The 13,042-nt window shown below is 38.8% G+C and overlaps 3 protein-coding genes across 10 annotated transcripts in view; 1 reads left to right on the top strand and 2 right to left on the bottom strand.

Annotated features, from left to right (window-relative positions):
- LOC102235621 (collagen alpha-1(XXIII) chain) overlaps positions 1–1,758 on the bottom strand; it is a 148,385-nt gene extending 146,627 nt beyond the window's left edge. For 4 of the 7 annotated variants that reach the window (XM_023328670.1, XM_023328666.1, XM_023328671.1 and 1 more), the window contains exons 1-2: positions 1,110–1,757; positions 360–429 (exon numbers count right to left, since the gene is read on the bottom strand). In XM_023328670.1, coding sequence (XP_023184438.1) covers positions 360–429; positions 1,110–1,394 — 355 coding nt within the window. In that variant the 5' untranslated portion in view covers positions 1,395–1,757. Of the gene's footprint in view, positions 1–359; positions 430–1,109 lie in introns of all 7 variants that reach the window. The other 3 variants (XM_023328667.1, XM_023328672.1, XM_023328669.1) reach the window with 2 other exon arrangements.
- A 442-nt stretch (positions 1,759–2,200) lies between these two features.
- On the bottom strand, positions 2,201–9,389 carry LOC102238178 (dual specificity protein kinase CLK4-like). 2 transcript variants are annotated; one of them, XM_005795318.2, is made up of 13 exons: positions 9,254–9,389; positions 7,983–8,143; positions 6,007–6,247; positions 5,283–5,379; positions 4,901–4,967; positions 4,698–4,814; positions 4,326–4,492; positions 4,140–4,234; positions 3,925–4,054; positions 3,761–3,843; positions 3,601–3,680; positions 3,027–3,117; positions 2,201–2,877 (listed from the first exon to the last, which is right to left on the bottom strand). In XM_005795318.2, exons 2-13 carry the CDS (start codon positions 8,141–8,143, stop codon positions 2,665–2,667), a joined length of 1,542 nt encoding a protein of 513 aa, XP_005795375.1. In that variant the 5' UTR covers positions 9,254–9,389; the 3' UTR covers positions 2,201–2,664. The 2 variants fall into 2 exon arrangements, with proteins under 2 accessions (XP_005795375.1, XP_014326167.1); XM_014470681.2 differs by lacking the exons at positions 5,283–5,379; positions 7,983–8,143; positions 9,254–9,389 and having other exon boundaries at positions 6,007–6,096.
- A 731-nt stretch (positions 9,390–10,120) lies between these two features.
- LOC102237916 (transmembrane protein 126A-like) lies at positions 10,121–11,858 on the top strand. Its single transcript, XM_005795317.2, has one exon. It carries the CDS (start codon positions 10,896–10,898, stop codon positions 11,502–11,504), a length of 609 nt encoding a protein of 202 aa, XP_005795374.1. The 5' UTR covers positions 10,121–10,895; the 3' UTR covers positions 11,505–11,858.
- The last annotated feature ends 1,184 nt before the right edge of the window (positions 11,859–13,042 follow it).

The following is a 13,042-nucleotide window of genomic DNA, read 5'->3' as shown; positions in this document are numbered from 1 at the left end:
CAGGCATTACAGGGAACTGTGTGTAACATGATGTGGAACACACGCCGTTCCCCACTGGGGGAACTATCACAAACCCCCTGTAATACACACCACAAGTCCAGCAGAGCCTGTTCTGAGACAAATGTCAGCCCCCAACCCCCCCGCCCAACGGACATAAGCCTGGAGGGATCAGGCTGGAGGTCACAGATGTCCAAAAGTGATGTTATGAGACAATTCATTCAGACTTCACAAATCCTCCAGTTTAGGAGCAGATAAACTGTTTGCCCAGGCTAACTTTCAGCATGTTTTGTGTGTTTTCAGCATGCTTTGTGTGCTTTGGTAATGGCAGATATTAAAGAAAAAAAAACAGATACAGGTACCTGGAGGACAGGAGCACTCTTGGCCAACATCCCTAGCGGTCCGCAATTTCGGCATCAGAGCTGCCACTTTCTGAAAATACACAAAACAGAGTAAGAAATAGAATATTTCTAACAATGAAACTTCTATTTGCATGGCCATAGGATGGGTTATAATGTTGCAAGCTCCCCGTCTCTCACATACAGTCCTTATCTATCTTAAATGAAGACATGGGTTGATGTCTACTACAACTGGTTGTACAGATGCACTGATCAGGCTTTTCCTAGTGGGCACCAATTTATGGTTTTCTTTGAGGTCTGACTTGAAGATTCAAATTTTGTTTGTTTTTTTAAGAGGAAAAAGTATGTGCTACGTGAGTTTTGATAGAAATAGCAATTTTAAATCAATCACAAAACAAGGAATTACAGGATCACAAATATCTATGCAGAAAAGTCTCATGTCTCCATGTCCTTTATTCAACTCATAAAAAGTATGTGTTGTTGGTTGTGCTTATAAAACAAAAAAAGGTGGAAGTTATTAGTTTGATGATTTGATAGACTGATAGACTATTTTTCTGTATTGTTGATCATCAGAGCCGATCAAGATAAAATTTATGTATTCCCACATATGGCTGATTGATTGGTCCATCTATAATTTATTGGAGAGCTTGGCAGTAGACTATGTCCTCCTTCGATCCCTAATGGCGCAGACCAAGAGATATTCCCAACCACCACATATTTCTTTATAAAAAATAATACATTTTGATCATGTACCTCCTCCACAAGCTTTCCCACTGGGGCGCTGAGCTCTGAAACGAGAGTCCCATCCTCGTTTTTGAAAGACCTCTGCGGAGCCTGGAGGATGGACGCCTTGTCCATCTCCGTGTACAGCCGGTGGGTCCTGAAGCTCATCAGAAGACACACGGTGACTGAGCTCAGAGACATGAGCAGGCAGAGAGCGATGGGAAAGCCAGGCAGCCACCGCTGGACTCCGGACTTGATGGCACACTGACACACCGGTTTGCTTTCCCCGTTAGATCCGCTGCTGGCTGTCTCCATGCTTGAAAAAACTCCCAAACGGTGACCAGAACCAAACCGAAATTCCTTCTTTTTGTTGATGCAGTCCTGTCAACAAGTCGCAATAAAGTTCGGTGAAGTAAGTGAGCAGCGCTCCTTACTCAGTAACACCGGACAGCAGCACAGTGGGCTCAGGCTTCAAAGCGCAATCCTAAATTTGTCCTGGAGTAAGAGGCAGCAGCAGTGCGCGCAGGGTTTGAAGAACCACGGACAGATGGGAGCAGTGCGGAGACCAACCAGAAAAGACTCACATCAGAGCTTTCTGCTGGGATAAGATTGGATCAGATGTGTTCCTTTCTAAAAGATGCACGTTAAAGTGGTGTGGCTACGCCGCCCTGCCTGACCACGTGGGAGGCTGCAGATTGACAACTGGGTGTGAGAATGACCCGGAGAACAAACGAAGCCCACTTAAGACGCACAGCTCATTATGCGCCGATTCTCCCGAGACTGATTTACTAATGAATCTCTCCATTTACGGAAGAAGTAAACCTTCTGAATTAACATTTATTTACGGTTGTTGATAAAGGTCAGTACCAAGCTTACAATATTCAGTTAAGGTCGAACCTGCCCACAGAAAAAATAAAATGCTTTTGGTAGAAAACCTTACATAATTTTCCAAAATCTATAGCTTTGATAAACTCACCACCGCCATACTTGAACAAAATCCGTCCTTGATGGGAATTAGGATCTGATTTAATTCAGGTGATCGTCTTTCAATAGAAAGACTCCATGCTGCCATCATGTGGATTACTAAAGGTACTGCTAACAATGAAAACGCTTACGCATTCTTTAGTTCTTTCTGGTCACGTTTATTGAGACGTATAATGCAAAAAATACATAACCAGTCAATGAAAAATGGAAACAAAGACTATGTACAAGTTTTCACCCTATAATGCAGTTTATACATCTACAATCCAAATAAAGCACTGTTAAGCAAGAATTAGTCTTTTACCCATGTCAATTAAATATACAAACTAAAAATCCCATAATTTAAAGTGGTTCCACTGGTATAAATGTAATTACAATTTAAATAAACAGAAAACAAATGGCTGAAATTGACATCTAAATGGCAAAAGTAATAAGAACTTAATGAGTAAGACCAAACAGCAGTTTAATGGACAAGACAGCAAAGCAGGGCAGTGACTGATGCAGTCAAGAGTAAATCTCTCCTGGAGAGTCAGGATATAGAGGCTGATTGAAACACCGTAGATGTCACGGTAACAGGTAGGTCTACATATTGAGAGGTTCAGCCTCATTTGCTACCGCCACTGCTGCTGCTAGAGCTCCTGGTGCTGCTGCCTCGGCTGCCACTCTTTCGGCTACTGCTGTTCTTGTTGTAGCAGTCGAAGAAGGGATGTCGAAGTGCCTGCTCCAGGCTGAGGCGCTTCGATGGGTCATATTCCATCATCTTCTCTATCAGGTCAAAGAGCAGCCGGTGGTCTTCACTTCTAGATACGATGTAATGCTGTGGAGGAGGAGGAGTTTGAAAGTGATTACTTCTACTACAATAGCAAAATGAGGAAGTAAAACTGAATTTCGGCATGAAGAAAAGCCTGTACTTGCTTTTGTTTTAGATTTATTTAAATAATTCTATTTCCACAATTAACCATGTACCTTGAGGGGTTTGCAGTGTTTCTTGACGTATCTCCCGGCAGAGCTGTGAATGTCCCAGTCCAACTTGTTTCGGTGAACATATCGTCGTTTCCTATATAACATGCAAATGTTTAGACTAAAGTAAACATCCCATGCTTAATCTATGCCACTTCTACTCCTGGTGAAAAATTCAATGAAAGAATAAAAGTTGAACATAAAAATTTAAGAGTTCACTTAATCCTCTCAAATTAAACGCAGCTTTAAGCTATGGTGAAAATGTAAAACTGAAGATAGATACATTTTACAGATGAGGCAAAATTTTGCCATTTTGATCAAGAGTGTGTTCTCAATAAAACCCAATTGTAATACTTTCCTTTTGACTAAGAATAATATTTTAGGTGCTTTTTTGCCAGAATAATCATGTAGTACTGTACTGAACAATTTTAGAAGTAAAAATTATCGGTAATATCTTTGATTATTACAAAATGTAATATTACCCTTGTAAAATGAGTTGTGGAAACAGAAAGTATTTTTGATCAAAATTAGAATGGCACAATCCAAATATTTATTGTTAGAACAATAAATGAATGCTTACTTGGTTTTCTCCAGGAGGTTTGTAGGGATCGGACCCAGGACTCTCTCCATCATGGCAAGATGCTCTTTACTGTCATGTGTCTAAATGGGAAGACAAAGTAAACACCATCAGGTACTGTAACATTCAAGAATGCATATTTCTGCTCTCTACCACCACCTACCTGGAAGAGGGTTGTTCCAAGATAATACTCGATGAGAATACAGCCAATACTCCAGACATCACAGGAATGGTCCCAGCCCAGGTCTGAAAGACATCACAAACCAAGTAAGAAACCAGACAGATTTGTCTAAACCTTCTGTGCTGCTACAATACTAAAACACTTACCTAAAATAACTTCCGGAGCACGATAGTGACGAGTTGAAACTACAGACGTGTGGTGCTCATGATCATAGGTGGCATTCCCAAAGTCTACAATTTTCACATCAGGGTTCTTGAGTGTTCGTTCATCTCGTCTCTGAGAACAGACATTGAAGAAACTTGATTTCTATCTCAACATTTAAGTTGTCCATCATTACCAGGCATAACTATAATCAATTTACCTTTTCACGGTTGTATTCCATGTCATAGTCTGAATCTATCAGTAGAATGTTTTCAGGCTTCAGATCTGTGTGAGTCAGTTTGTTCTTATGCAAAACTGCAAGATAAAAAAAGTGAAGAAATTATAGTCAATGTAACCGTTTAACAACAAATTCATGTTGTGTGCACAAACAGTGAATGCTACTTACATTTCACAGCTCGAATGATCTGGTAAGCCATATGCCTGATTTGTTTAACAGGAAAAGGCTGAAAGTTGTTCTCCTTCAAGAAATCATATGTGCTGAGGCCAAGCAGCTCAAAAGCGATACAAACGTGACCGTGGTAGTCAAACCAGTCCAGCATATGGACACAGGAACTTAGGAGAAAGAAAGACAAGAATAATGTTAGAGAAGCTGCATTGCCAACTATAGTTTCTTTTTTATTTTGCTGACACAGTTAGGCAGAGATGTAATTTGAAAAGATTTTGAGATAGAAATATTTAATTATTTAATTTTATAGGAAAAAAAAACAAACATCAAAAAGTGTCATTGGTGCATCTCTGCTATAATGAGAGAACTTACTATCTTCGGTCAGCATCGAGGGTTTTCAGGCGTTTAAGAACCTCTACTTCAGACATAGCTGCCTCTCTGTAGCGGTCTATATTTTTAATGATCTTCAGAGCCACTCGAGCCCCATGACTGAAATTCATTCAAATTTTTATATTAGAATAGCAAAACATTTTTAAGGTTTTATTAAAACCATATTATTAAGCTTGAGAACTTACTTGTCATGATCAATGCACTCAACAACTTTTCCAAAGGCACCCTCTCCTAGAGTACACAGAATCTCATCTATGGGAAATACAGAGGAGAAATTAGACAAACAGCATTGAAAAAGGGAAAAACAATCACCGCCTTTCATCATATTACATTTCTTTCTAGCTAGACAATTACAAACAGGATTCTGATATCTGGCAAACAACTTGTTGCTTAAAATTTTAACTGGCAAATTCACCATTAAATAAATTAAAATGACAAGAAATGTAGTTTAACTGTACTGGGCCAAATATCTGTCTCTAAACTAATGTTTGAAAATATCCAGAAAACCAGAGTGAGAGAGACAAAGTGTGATCAACAGTAGAAAAAAAAAAAGTGTATATTCTATACATCTCGCTTTCAGCATGTCTCCATTGTGATAGATGAGGTGACCCTCGTCATCATCCTCAACACTCCTGGATCTTTTCCTGCGCTGGTGGCTCCTCCTCTGCACCGGAACCGCCGCAATCCGCCATCACACCAATAACCCATCAGCCAGCACCCGGCCACCACAACGCGACATCGTCATTCATTCAACCAGGCCAAGGGGGGAGGTGAAGGGGTGGACAGATTCAGGCCGTTCAGTAACACCACCAGGCGAATGGGCGGAGCAGCAAATTCAAATTCAGCCCCGTCAGAGAAAATGGGCGGCGGCCACCACATGGTGTGTGTTACAGAAGAAAAACAACATGGCAACAAGATTTTCAGATGAGAGATTTTCTCAGAAGTACATAAACACTTCAACTTGATTGATTAAACTTAATGTACATGAAGTTCTTTGCAATATATCAAACAGTTTAAATTGTCTACAATCATGACCAGTGATTGACCACTAGGCTCAACTCAAAGATACTAAGTCCACTTTCTCTTGTCTATTTCTAAACACTCACAAAACCCTTACTTTCTGAACCCAAAAATATTTTACTTGACATTTATGTAAATCATACTAAACTGTGAAGTATGACAACTATAAAGAAACAAAGAGACGGGTATTTAAGCACTGGCTAAACACCCATGATAATGAGCCATTCAATCTGGAGAAATAGAAGAAGGAGGGAGAAGGAGTTTCCCGTACCGAGGAGGACCCATGTCGAGAATGGCTGCGTCTGTGCCTTCTGTCTCTGTGCCTGCGACTGCTTCGCCTGCTGCGACCACTACGCCCAGAAGACTTGCTGTAGTGGTGCCAGTCAAGATCTCTGTCCTTGTAGGTGTCATCATAACTGTCATCGTTGCAGGCCACATCCAGACTGTGTTCACAGGTATATTTCTCCTGAGAATCCAGCCTCTGGTTTAGACTGCGGGCCTCCAAGTAATGCCTGAAATAAAATAAATAATTAGTACCAATACAAAACAAGCACTTGAATAGGCAAGTCGAGTCAGGTACAGGTCAGGTTCTTGACAGATCGAGCACTAAAATCAAGACTGGATGTGATGGTGCTAATGGTCAGCCTCTTGCCTGACACCTTATCCCTGAACCTTTTATGTAACATTTACTAATAGCAACGTGCTGATTTACAGCAACCAACTACCCTGAATCTAATTCAATGAGTAGCTCAGTTCCAACATCCAGTTTATAAAGAGATTAACACGGCAGAAATAGTCGCGCGATGGGTCCTGAAGCCAATATGTAACTCCACACGTTTAGGCAAATACTCATACTTAGCCTGCCCAGTGTTAGGCATTGAAGGTTGATGGTGCGTAATATAATCTGTGATTTATCTTGGTACTTAGGGAGGTAAACACTTTAGTGAGCCCATATCTGCAAATACAAAACTGCTGATCAACCATATGCATAGCAGCAAATTTAAATCTGTTTAGCCTTCTTCTTACATAAAATTTTGATCTTTAACTTCACCTTACTCTAGGACATAAAATGCATTTCTAAAAACTTGGAACAAACTAAACCCTGCCTGCCATGTTCACACCCTAAAAAGACCAAGAAAGTCATGGTGACTTAGCACCCAGTTGGTATCAGTTGTCTGCCAAGAAGAAGAAGTCTGCCTCTCTACAGAATTAAAATTAGAGTGGATCAGGAAACATCTGATGCAACTATATGAACCTATGTCTACGAAAAGATCTGCATTACTACACAGAAACCGCAAGAAGGTTTACTAAATGAATAGATACTACCCCATTACTCTGCTAATCTAAGAATTAAATGCGCACACAAAATTACCTAAATTGAGTGTGTACGGATCCTTATTTTTAAAATGAAACATATTTCCATTGGAGGAACCATCTGAGAAACCTTTTACATTTAATTACACTGAAAGAAAGGCAGAATATAATAGTTTCAAACATTATTTGGCTGTACATATCAATATATACTTTAAGCCCAATAATAGATTTCCTCCAAAATTATCGCAGGCTATAATTTCAGGACTTTAAAACTCTACTAAAATTGTATCTGTCTCTGTCTATATTTCTAATATAGACAAATATATAAAACAAACCATATTATTCAAACTATATAAAGTTTAATCAACTTAATGGCATAGTATTTTAACATGAGTAAGTGGTTTCATCTGCATCATCTACTTTAAAATTAGAATTAGTCTGAAAGACTTGCTAATAAACAGCAACATTTGGCCAGTTAAAAAAAAAAAGGTGATTTAATAGGTTTTCTGTTCCGTTTCATAAAGCCAATACTGCCCTCAGGCGTTCATACAAAGAACAACTGCTTATCCGTCTCTGTTGACAGTAAATTGAAATGTGGATTAGCAACTCTGGCCAATGTGACTTTGTAAGAGCAGACAAACAAATAAAAGACAGTTCTTGGAAGAGGAAACAAGTATTTCAAGCTTGTTAGACATGTGAATATGCATGTGGGATCTCCTGTCTATTTTATAAGCACTAATGAACACAAATTCGTTTCAGCTGAAATTGCTTCATCAGTAGCTTGTTTATTGCAATACTGAGATGCAACATACCATTAGTAAAATGAACCACAATGCCAGTTTGTGGGATTTTTATTTTATTAAATTCAAGATGTCTGTTGAGACTATACCTGTCAACTGATCCTAAGATGACGCTAATCACAGAGATATTTACCCGTCATGTGTCTTGTTGTAACGAGGAGATCTCCTGGATCTATTCTCTCTGTCACTGCTAGGTGAATCTCGCTTTCTGCGTTTGCGACAATCCATTCTTTCTTCCCAGCCACACTCGTCTAGCCAGACACCTGGTGAGCGCAATCGCTTTGAGTGACGCATCTGGGGAATGTGGAAACAAAATTTACAAAGTTAGATAATCTGGAATTCATTTATCCTTTGTGTGTTACAATTTTATCGCTATTTAATATCAGGAGGTTGAACTGTACAGTTAAAGCAGAAAAAAAGAGAAAAAACAATAGTCCCACAAATTATTAAAAGACCAAATAACAAGCATAACTTGGGTGTCCAAAAATAGAAGGAATCAATGCAAATTGCAACAGAGAAATCTTTAAACTCAACCTTTTCGGTATTTTCACAAAGGAAGTCCTACCGTGGCTTCAACAGAAAGGAGGATTTGCAGTTTTGCTTTTAAATGGGGGAATTGCACTGCACACCAGCCTAATGTGGATGCAAAGACTACCATGCTTATACCCGCGAAAATATGCAAAAAAGAAACATATGTATATATATATACATATATATATATATATGGGTGTGTGTGTGTTGTAACGGTGAAGTAGCCAAAAGTAATCTGAAAAAAAAAAAAAAAACACAAAAACTTCCTAAACAGCAATTTCAATTTCATAAAACAGCATTGTCACCGATACAATCCTCGTATACTAGTATAAAGAGTGAAAAGTTTAACTGTGCAATTGCTTACGAAAGCAAAATGTTTAGGCCTCGGATGCAAGGCCGGTGTCAACTGACGTAATCTCAAAATGACATTTATAATGCCCAGAAGTGTTCGTTTGCATTTAAAAAAAAATATTTCCTTGCAAGGTTTCAACAAAAGCAACTATGCAATTTAGTAATAACCCGATTAAACATATATTTTCATAAAATAACTAAAGCAACGATGGCCTACTACAGCCTTTTGTTGGAGCAGTACCTTTTCGTCAGTAGATTATACAACAGAAAATATCAAAAGAAATAATATATTCACCCTCCAAAGTCTTAACTATACTCCCCTGAATCTGCACAATAATTTTGCTAATTAAAACGATTAGTTTTAAAAGACATTTAAAAAATCGTAACAAAGAACGGTTATGTAACCGCAGAGAATCAGCCATGTTGGCGAGGCGTCGAATTTCTCAAAAACCAAACGGTCGAAATTTGACTTTAAATGTGTGGTAAACTGCGTCTAATCACCATGAGTAGAGAATATATTACCTTTTTTATAGCTGTGAGGTTCGAATGAAAGTCAATATCAGTTGGATAAGGATTACGAGCGAAGAATCTGGAAAAACGTCTGCGACTTCCAATCCTCAAAGATGGCGACTTTCTGTAGAAGCTGATGGAACTTTCTTCTTCACCAACTATCCTGACGTAAGACACATAACACCCGCCCACCGCAGTGCCTTATGGGAAGTAGAGTTCTGAACAAATAAGCGGATAAAAGTTATTGTATTTACACATTTTACCCATGAACATCCATTTTTGAGCACAGTCACATTCACATCTGAGTAAGGTTTTGTGCTTCAATTATATTCTCGGTTTTGGTTGAACAGAAAGCGGATTTTCTGCCCGGATTTCATCCTAAAATTATTAATATTATGATAAAACTCTTAAATAGCCTTTTCTTACACATTGACTACAAAACACATGAAGAAAGAATAAGAGACTTGTGAAAAGACTCAAGAACATATTATGTTTTAAAATGTTCATTCATTTATGCTTTAAAATAGTACCTTACACTTTATGGAGCAATTTTAAACAGCTCATTTATCTTTATGACTTTATGAAAGAGACAAGGACAAAGAGAGGGTAGAGATAATGAAAACAAGGAGAGAACATTGAAAGTCCATGCAATATATTGTGAAACCTTCCTCCTATTCTTCCTAAAGTTAATAGTCACATCATTGGGGTTATACCTAAACTTTTGGCAATGTTCTCTTAGCTAAAGTTAAAGTGTACTTTATCACAGAGTTATCACTGGCTGTCTTTGTCTCCTGTTAGTATTTATCTGAAACATACCTGAAACATTTAAAAATAACAGAAAAGCAAACAGATTAAATCTGTAAGATTGCTAATATAAATCTGGTTTTGGAATGGATAAAGCGAATAGAGATTATGCTTCTGAAGTAACCCTGACTTGAACTCTATAAAATATTTATGGGCTACCCTTAAAAACAAAGTCGCAGAAAAGCAACCCATTTAAACTCATTTACTATTTCTCATAAAAGGAATGCCCAAATACACATACAGAATTATAACAGCTTTTTAAAGCCTACAAAAAGGGATCTGTTTCAAATTCAACCTTCTAAAATGCATTTAGCCTTGTATTAATGGGGTATATAATGCATAACTTGGGCCATGGGTGGATCTGCAATGAATTCAATTTGTTCATCCACTTGTTTCGTTTTTAATCACAGAAGTTGCTTATTATGCTATCACCCTTCTATACTTGCTGTGTTTTTGTAAGTCCTCATGAGCATTTTTTGAGTGTAATTCAAAATATTTCCTTATGCAAAATATGCTTGTGTAACAACTTTCAAAACTATGTGAATATACGGCACAGTTTTATCTGAAATCTTATAATCTTTCATTGTCTTTTCCACAGTCATGTTCCACACACTTTTTTAATCATAAAAATAAAACATAACATAGTAGGGAGTTCGTCGTCATCGTAAAATTACTGTAAACAAGCCTACCAGGCTGTGCGCAGGGCCGAAAAACCCACGTTGCATGAACAGGGAATTGTGGGTACAATATGTCTGCGCCCTATCTTTAACCTGATAACATTTTTATAGTGCAGTTTGTCAAAGATTCCTGTTATTAGAACAGGTTTGTTGTGGCTTTCATTGAGAGGATCATGTCTGAACACGCCGAGCAGAAGAGCGGACCGGGATTGTCCAGGGCCGTGATTGCCGAGATGCTGTTGAAGAACTTTGAGAAGCTGTCTGACTCTGATCAGAAGTTATTCACGCACGGACCTCTGTACCTGGGGGGAAACGCCGGGTTTGCGGGGCTGATCGCCAACAGCTTGTACCGGAGGGCTCTGAACGTCCACGCGGCGCGCATCGCCTCCAACCTGCCTATGGCGGTGCTGCCCTTCCTCACCACCACCGCCCTGTACAACGCGGTGGTGTCGCAGCCGCTGCTGTCCGGCGATCTGAACTGTCCCACCTGCTCCCTGATCAGAGGCGCGCTGGTCGGGGCGGTCGGTGGTGGAGTCTACCCGATGCTGCTGGCTTTGCCGTTGAATGTCGGCCTCGCATCCAGATACAGCACGGCTCCGATGCCAGAGAAGGGCACAATGCTGCGGTACTGTGTGGAAGTCTCCAGACCCGTCTTTAACAAGATGAGAGCAGTTTTCCTGCTACAGGCTTTCTTTGGCACCTACCTGGGCTCCAGGCATTTCGAAAGTTACGCCAAGCTGGCCCAGATAACCTTCAGCAAGGAGGAAGGACTGCAAGAGTGAAAGGACTGGACTGAGAATAACCAGCTCGTTTTATACCGATGAAAATCGGATTTACCTCTGGGTGTTTCCCAGAAAATAAAATGACATACGAACTAATATTTATCACAGCATTGTCTGAAATTATTTTGTCACATCACAAAACTGAAATGAACCTCCCTATGACAAACAAACTCCAGGAAATTCTGATAATGCTTAAAACAGATGACCAGTCATAAGTTTTGTTTTTTAAGACTGTGACAGTGAAGAAAAATATAGTTTAGTTTATATAAATGGCGTTTTACTCTCCATATGTTGCTGTTCTCCGTTTCAACATGGATCATCTATTGTGTCCAAAATAAAGTAAATGATTAATGATTTTGTGTATCATGTTAATATTTGTTATACTTGAGCAATTAAGAGTGGAAATGGACATGTAAGGGTAGGCACATATAAGCTGAATTGCTTCAGTATACACCTTTGCAATCTATACAACACATGAATTATTGCTATTTGACTTCATTTTGAATTTCATTGTAGTTGGAGTGTTGATTGACTAACAACTATTATAATTTTGAGTGTGTGTTTTAGCTCGAATAAACAAAATCTTAATCAGACCACATGACACAGGGAAGAGTAGGCATTTGTTTACTTTTATTAAAGGCTTTGTAGGAACCGGTCACAGATTCTGAACTGATGTCAAAGCCAAAGGTGTCCCTGTACCAAGAAGGGCAACTCCTGACCGCTCACATACAGTATTTATGCGACAAATAAAACCTGATGGAGTTGGCAGTCTGATAACACTTATAAAGATTAAAACTGATGGCAGGTACTGTAGGTGATTGTCATTTAATACATGTTTTAATAGCACAGGCAAATGATTTATTTAAATTACCGTGGATGGTAGGTTTGACATCACACCCTTGTCTTTCTACAAGCTTATTGGGGCAAAGGTTACAGGAAAAGGTTATTAGATGAGAAATAAGTTAGGAGGAGCTAAACCAGTTTGCTATAGACATGGCAAAGGTGCTTTTCAGGGAAAACACTGACATCAATCAATAACAAACTAAATCAAGCCAATAATTACAGTGCACCCACTTCTTTCCTTACAGCAAAATTCCCAAATTCACAATTTCACAAACAATAATAATAATAATAATAAAAAACACTTCAAGTCAAATAAATTGTCATGATAAGCAGTGACTCATATGGAACATGTACATTATCCTTCTCTTTAATGCAACAGTGCATTTTCACTGTAAAGTACTGTTTTATTTTTTAAACACTAATGCCCCTGTGAAACCACCTGACTTAGCATGCCATCAGACTTCATGTTCTGTAAAGGAAAAGTCACAATAAAAACTTTACATCTGTCAGCACAGAGGCCTCCAATAAATATATGAGACAACTGAACATCAGTCAGAGAGAACTTCCTGAGGAGCAGAAAGATGAGGGCCGAACTTTCATCTGTACACAGTCTCTACAGCTGACCTATAACTTCTGCAGTTACACTATTACAGTAGGTTTCTGAGGATATTAATGGCACGATACATTTAAAAAGA

The sequence above is a fragment of the Xiphophorus maculatus genome, chromosome 23, assembly GCF_002775205.1.
Source record: "Xiphophorus maculatus strain JP 163 A chromosome 23, X_maculatus-5.0-male, whole genome shotgun sequence".
In the NCBI taxonomy this organism is placed as follows: domain Eukaryota; kingdom Metazoa; phylum Chordata; class Actinopteri; order Cyprinodontiformes; family Poeciliidae; genus Xiphophorus; species Xiphophorus maculatus.
The sequence above is the reverse complement of the archived record's forward strand: the minus strand, read 5'-3'. Positions and strand labels throughout refer to the sequence as shown.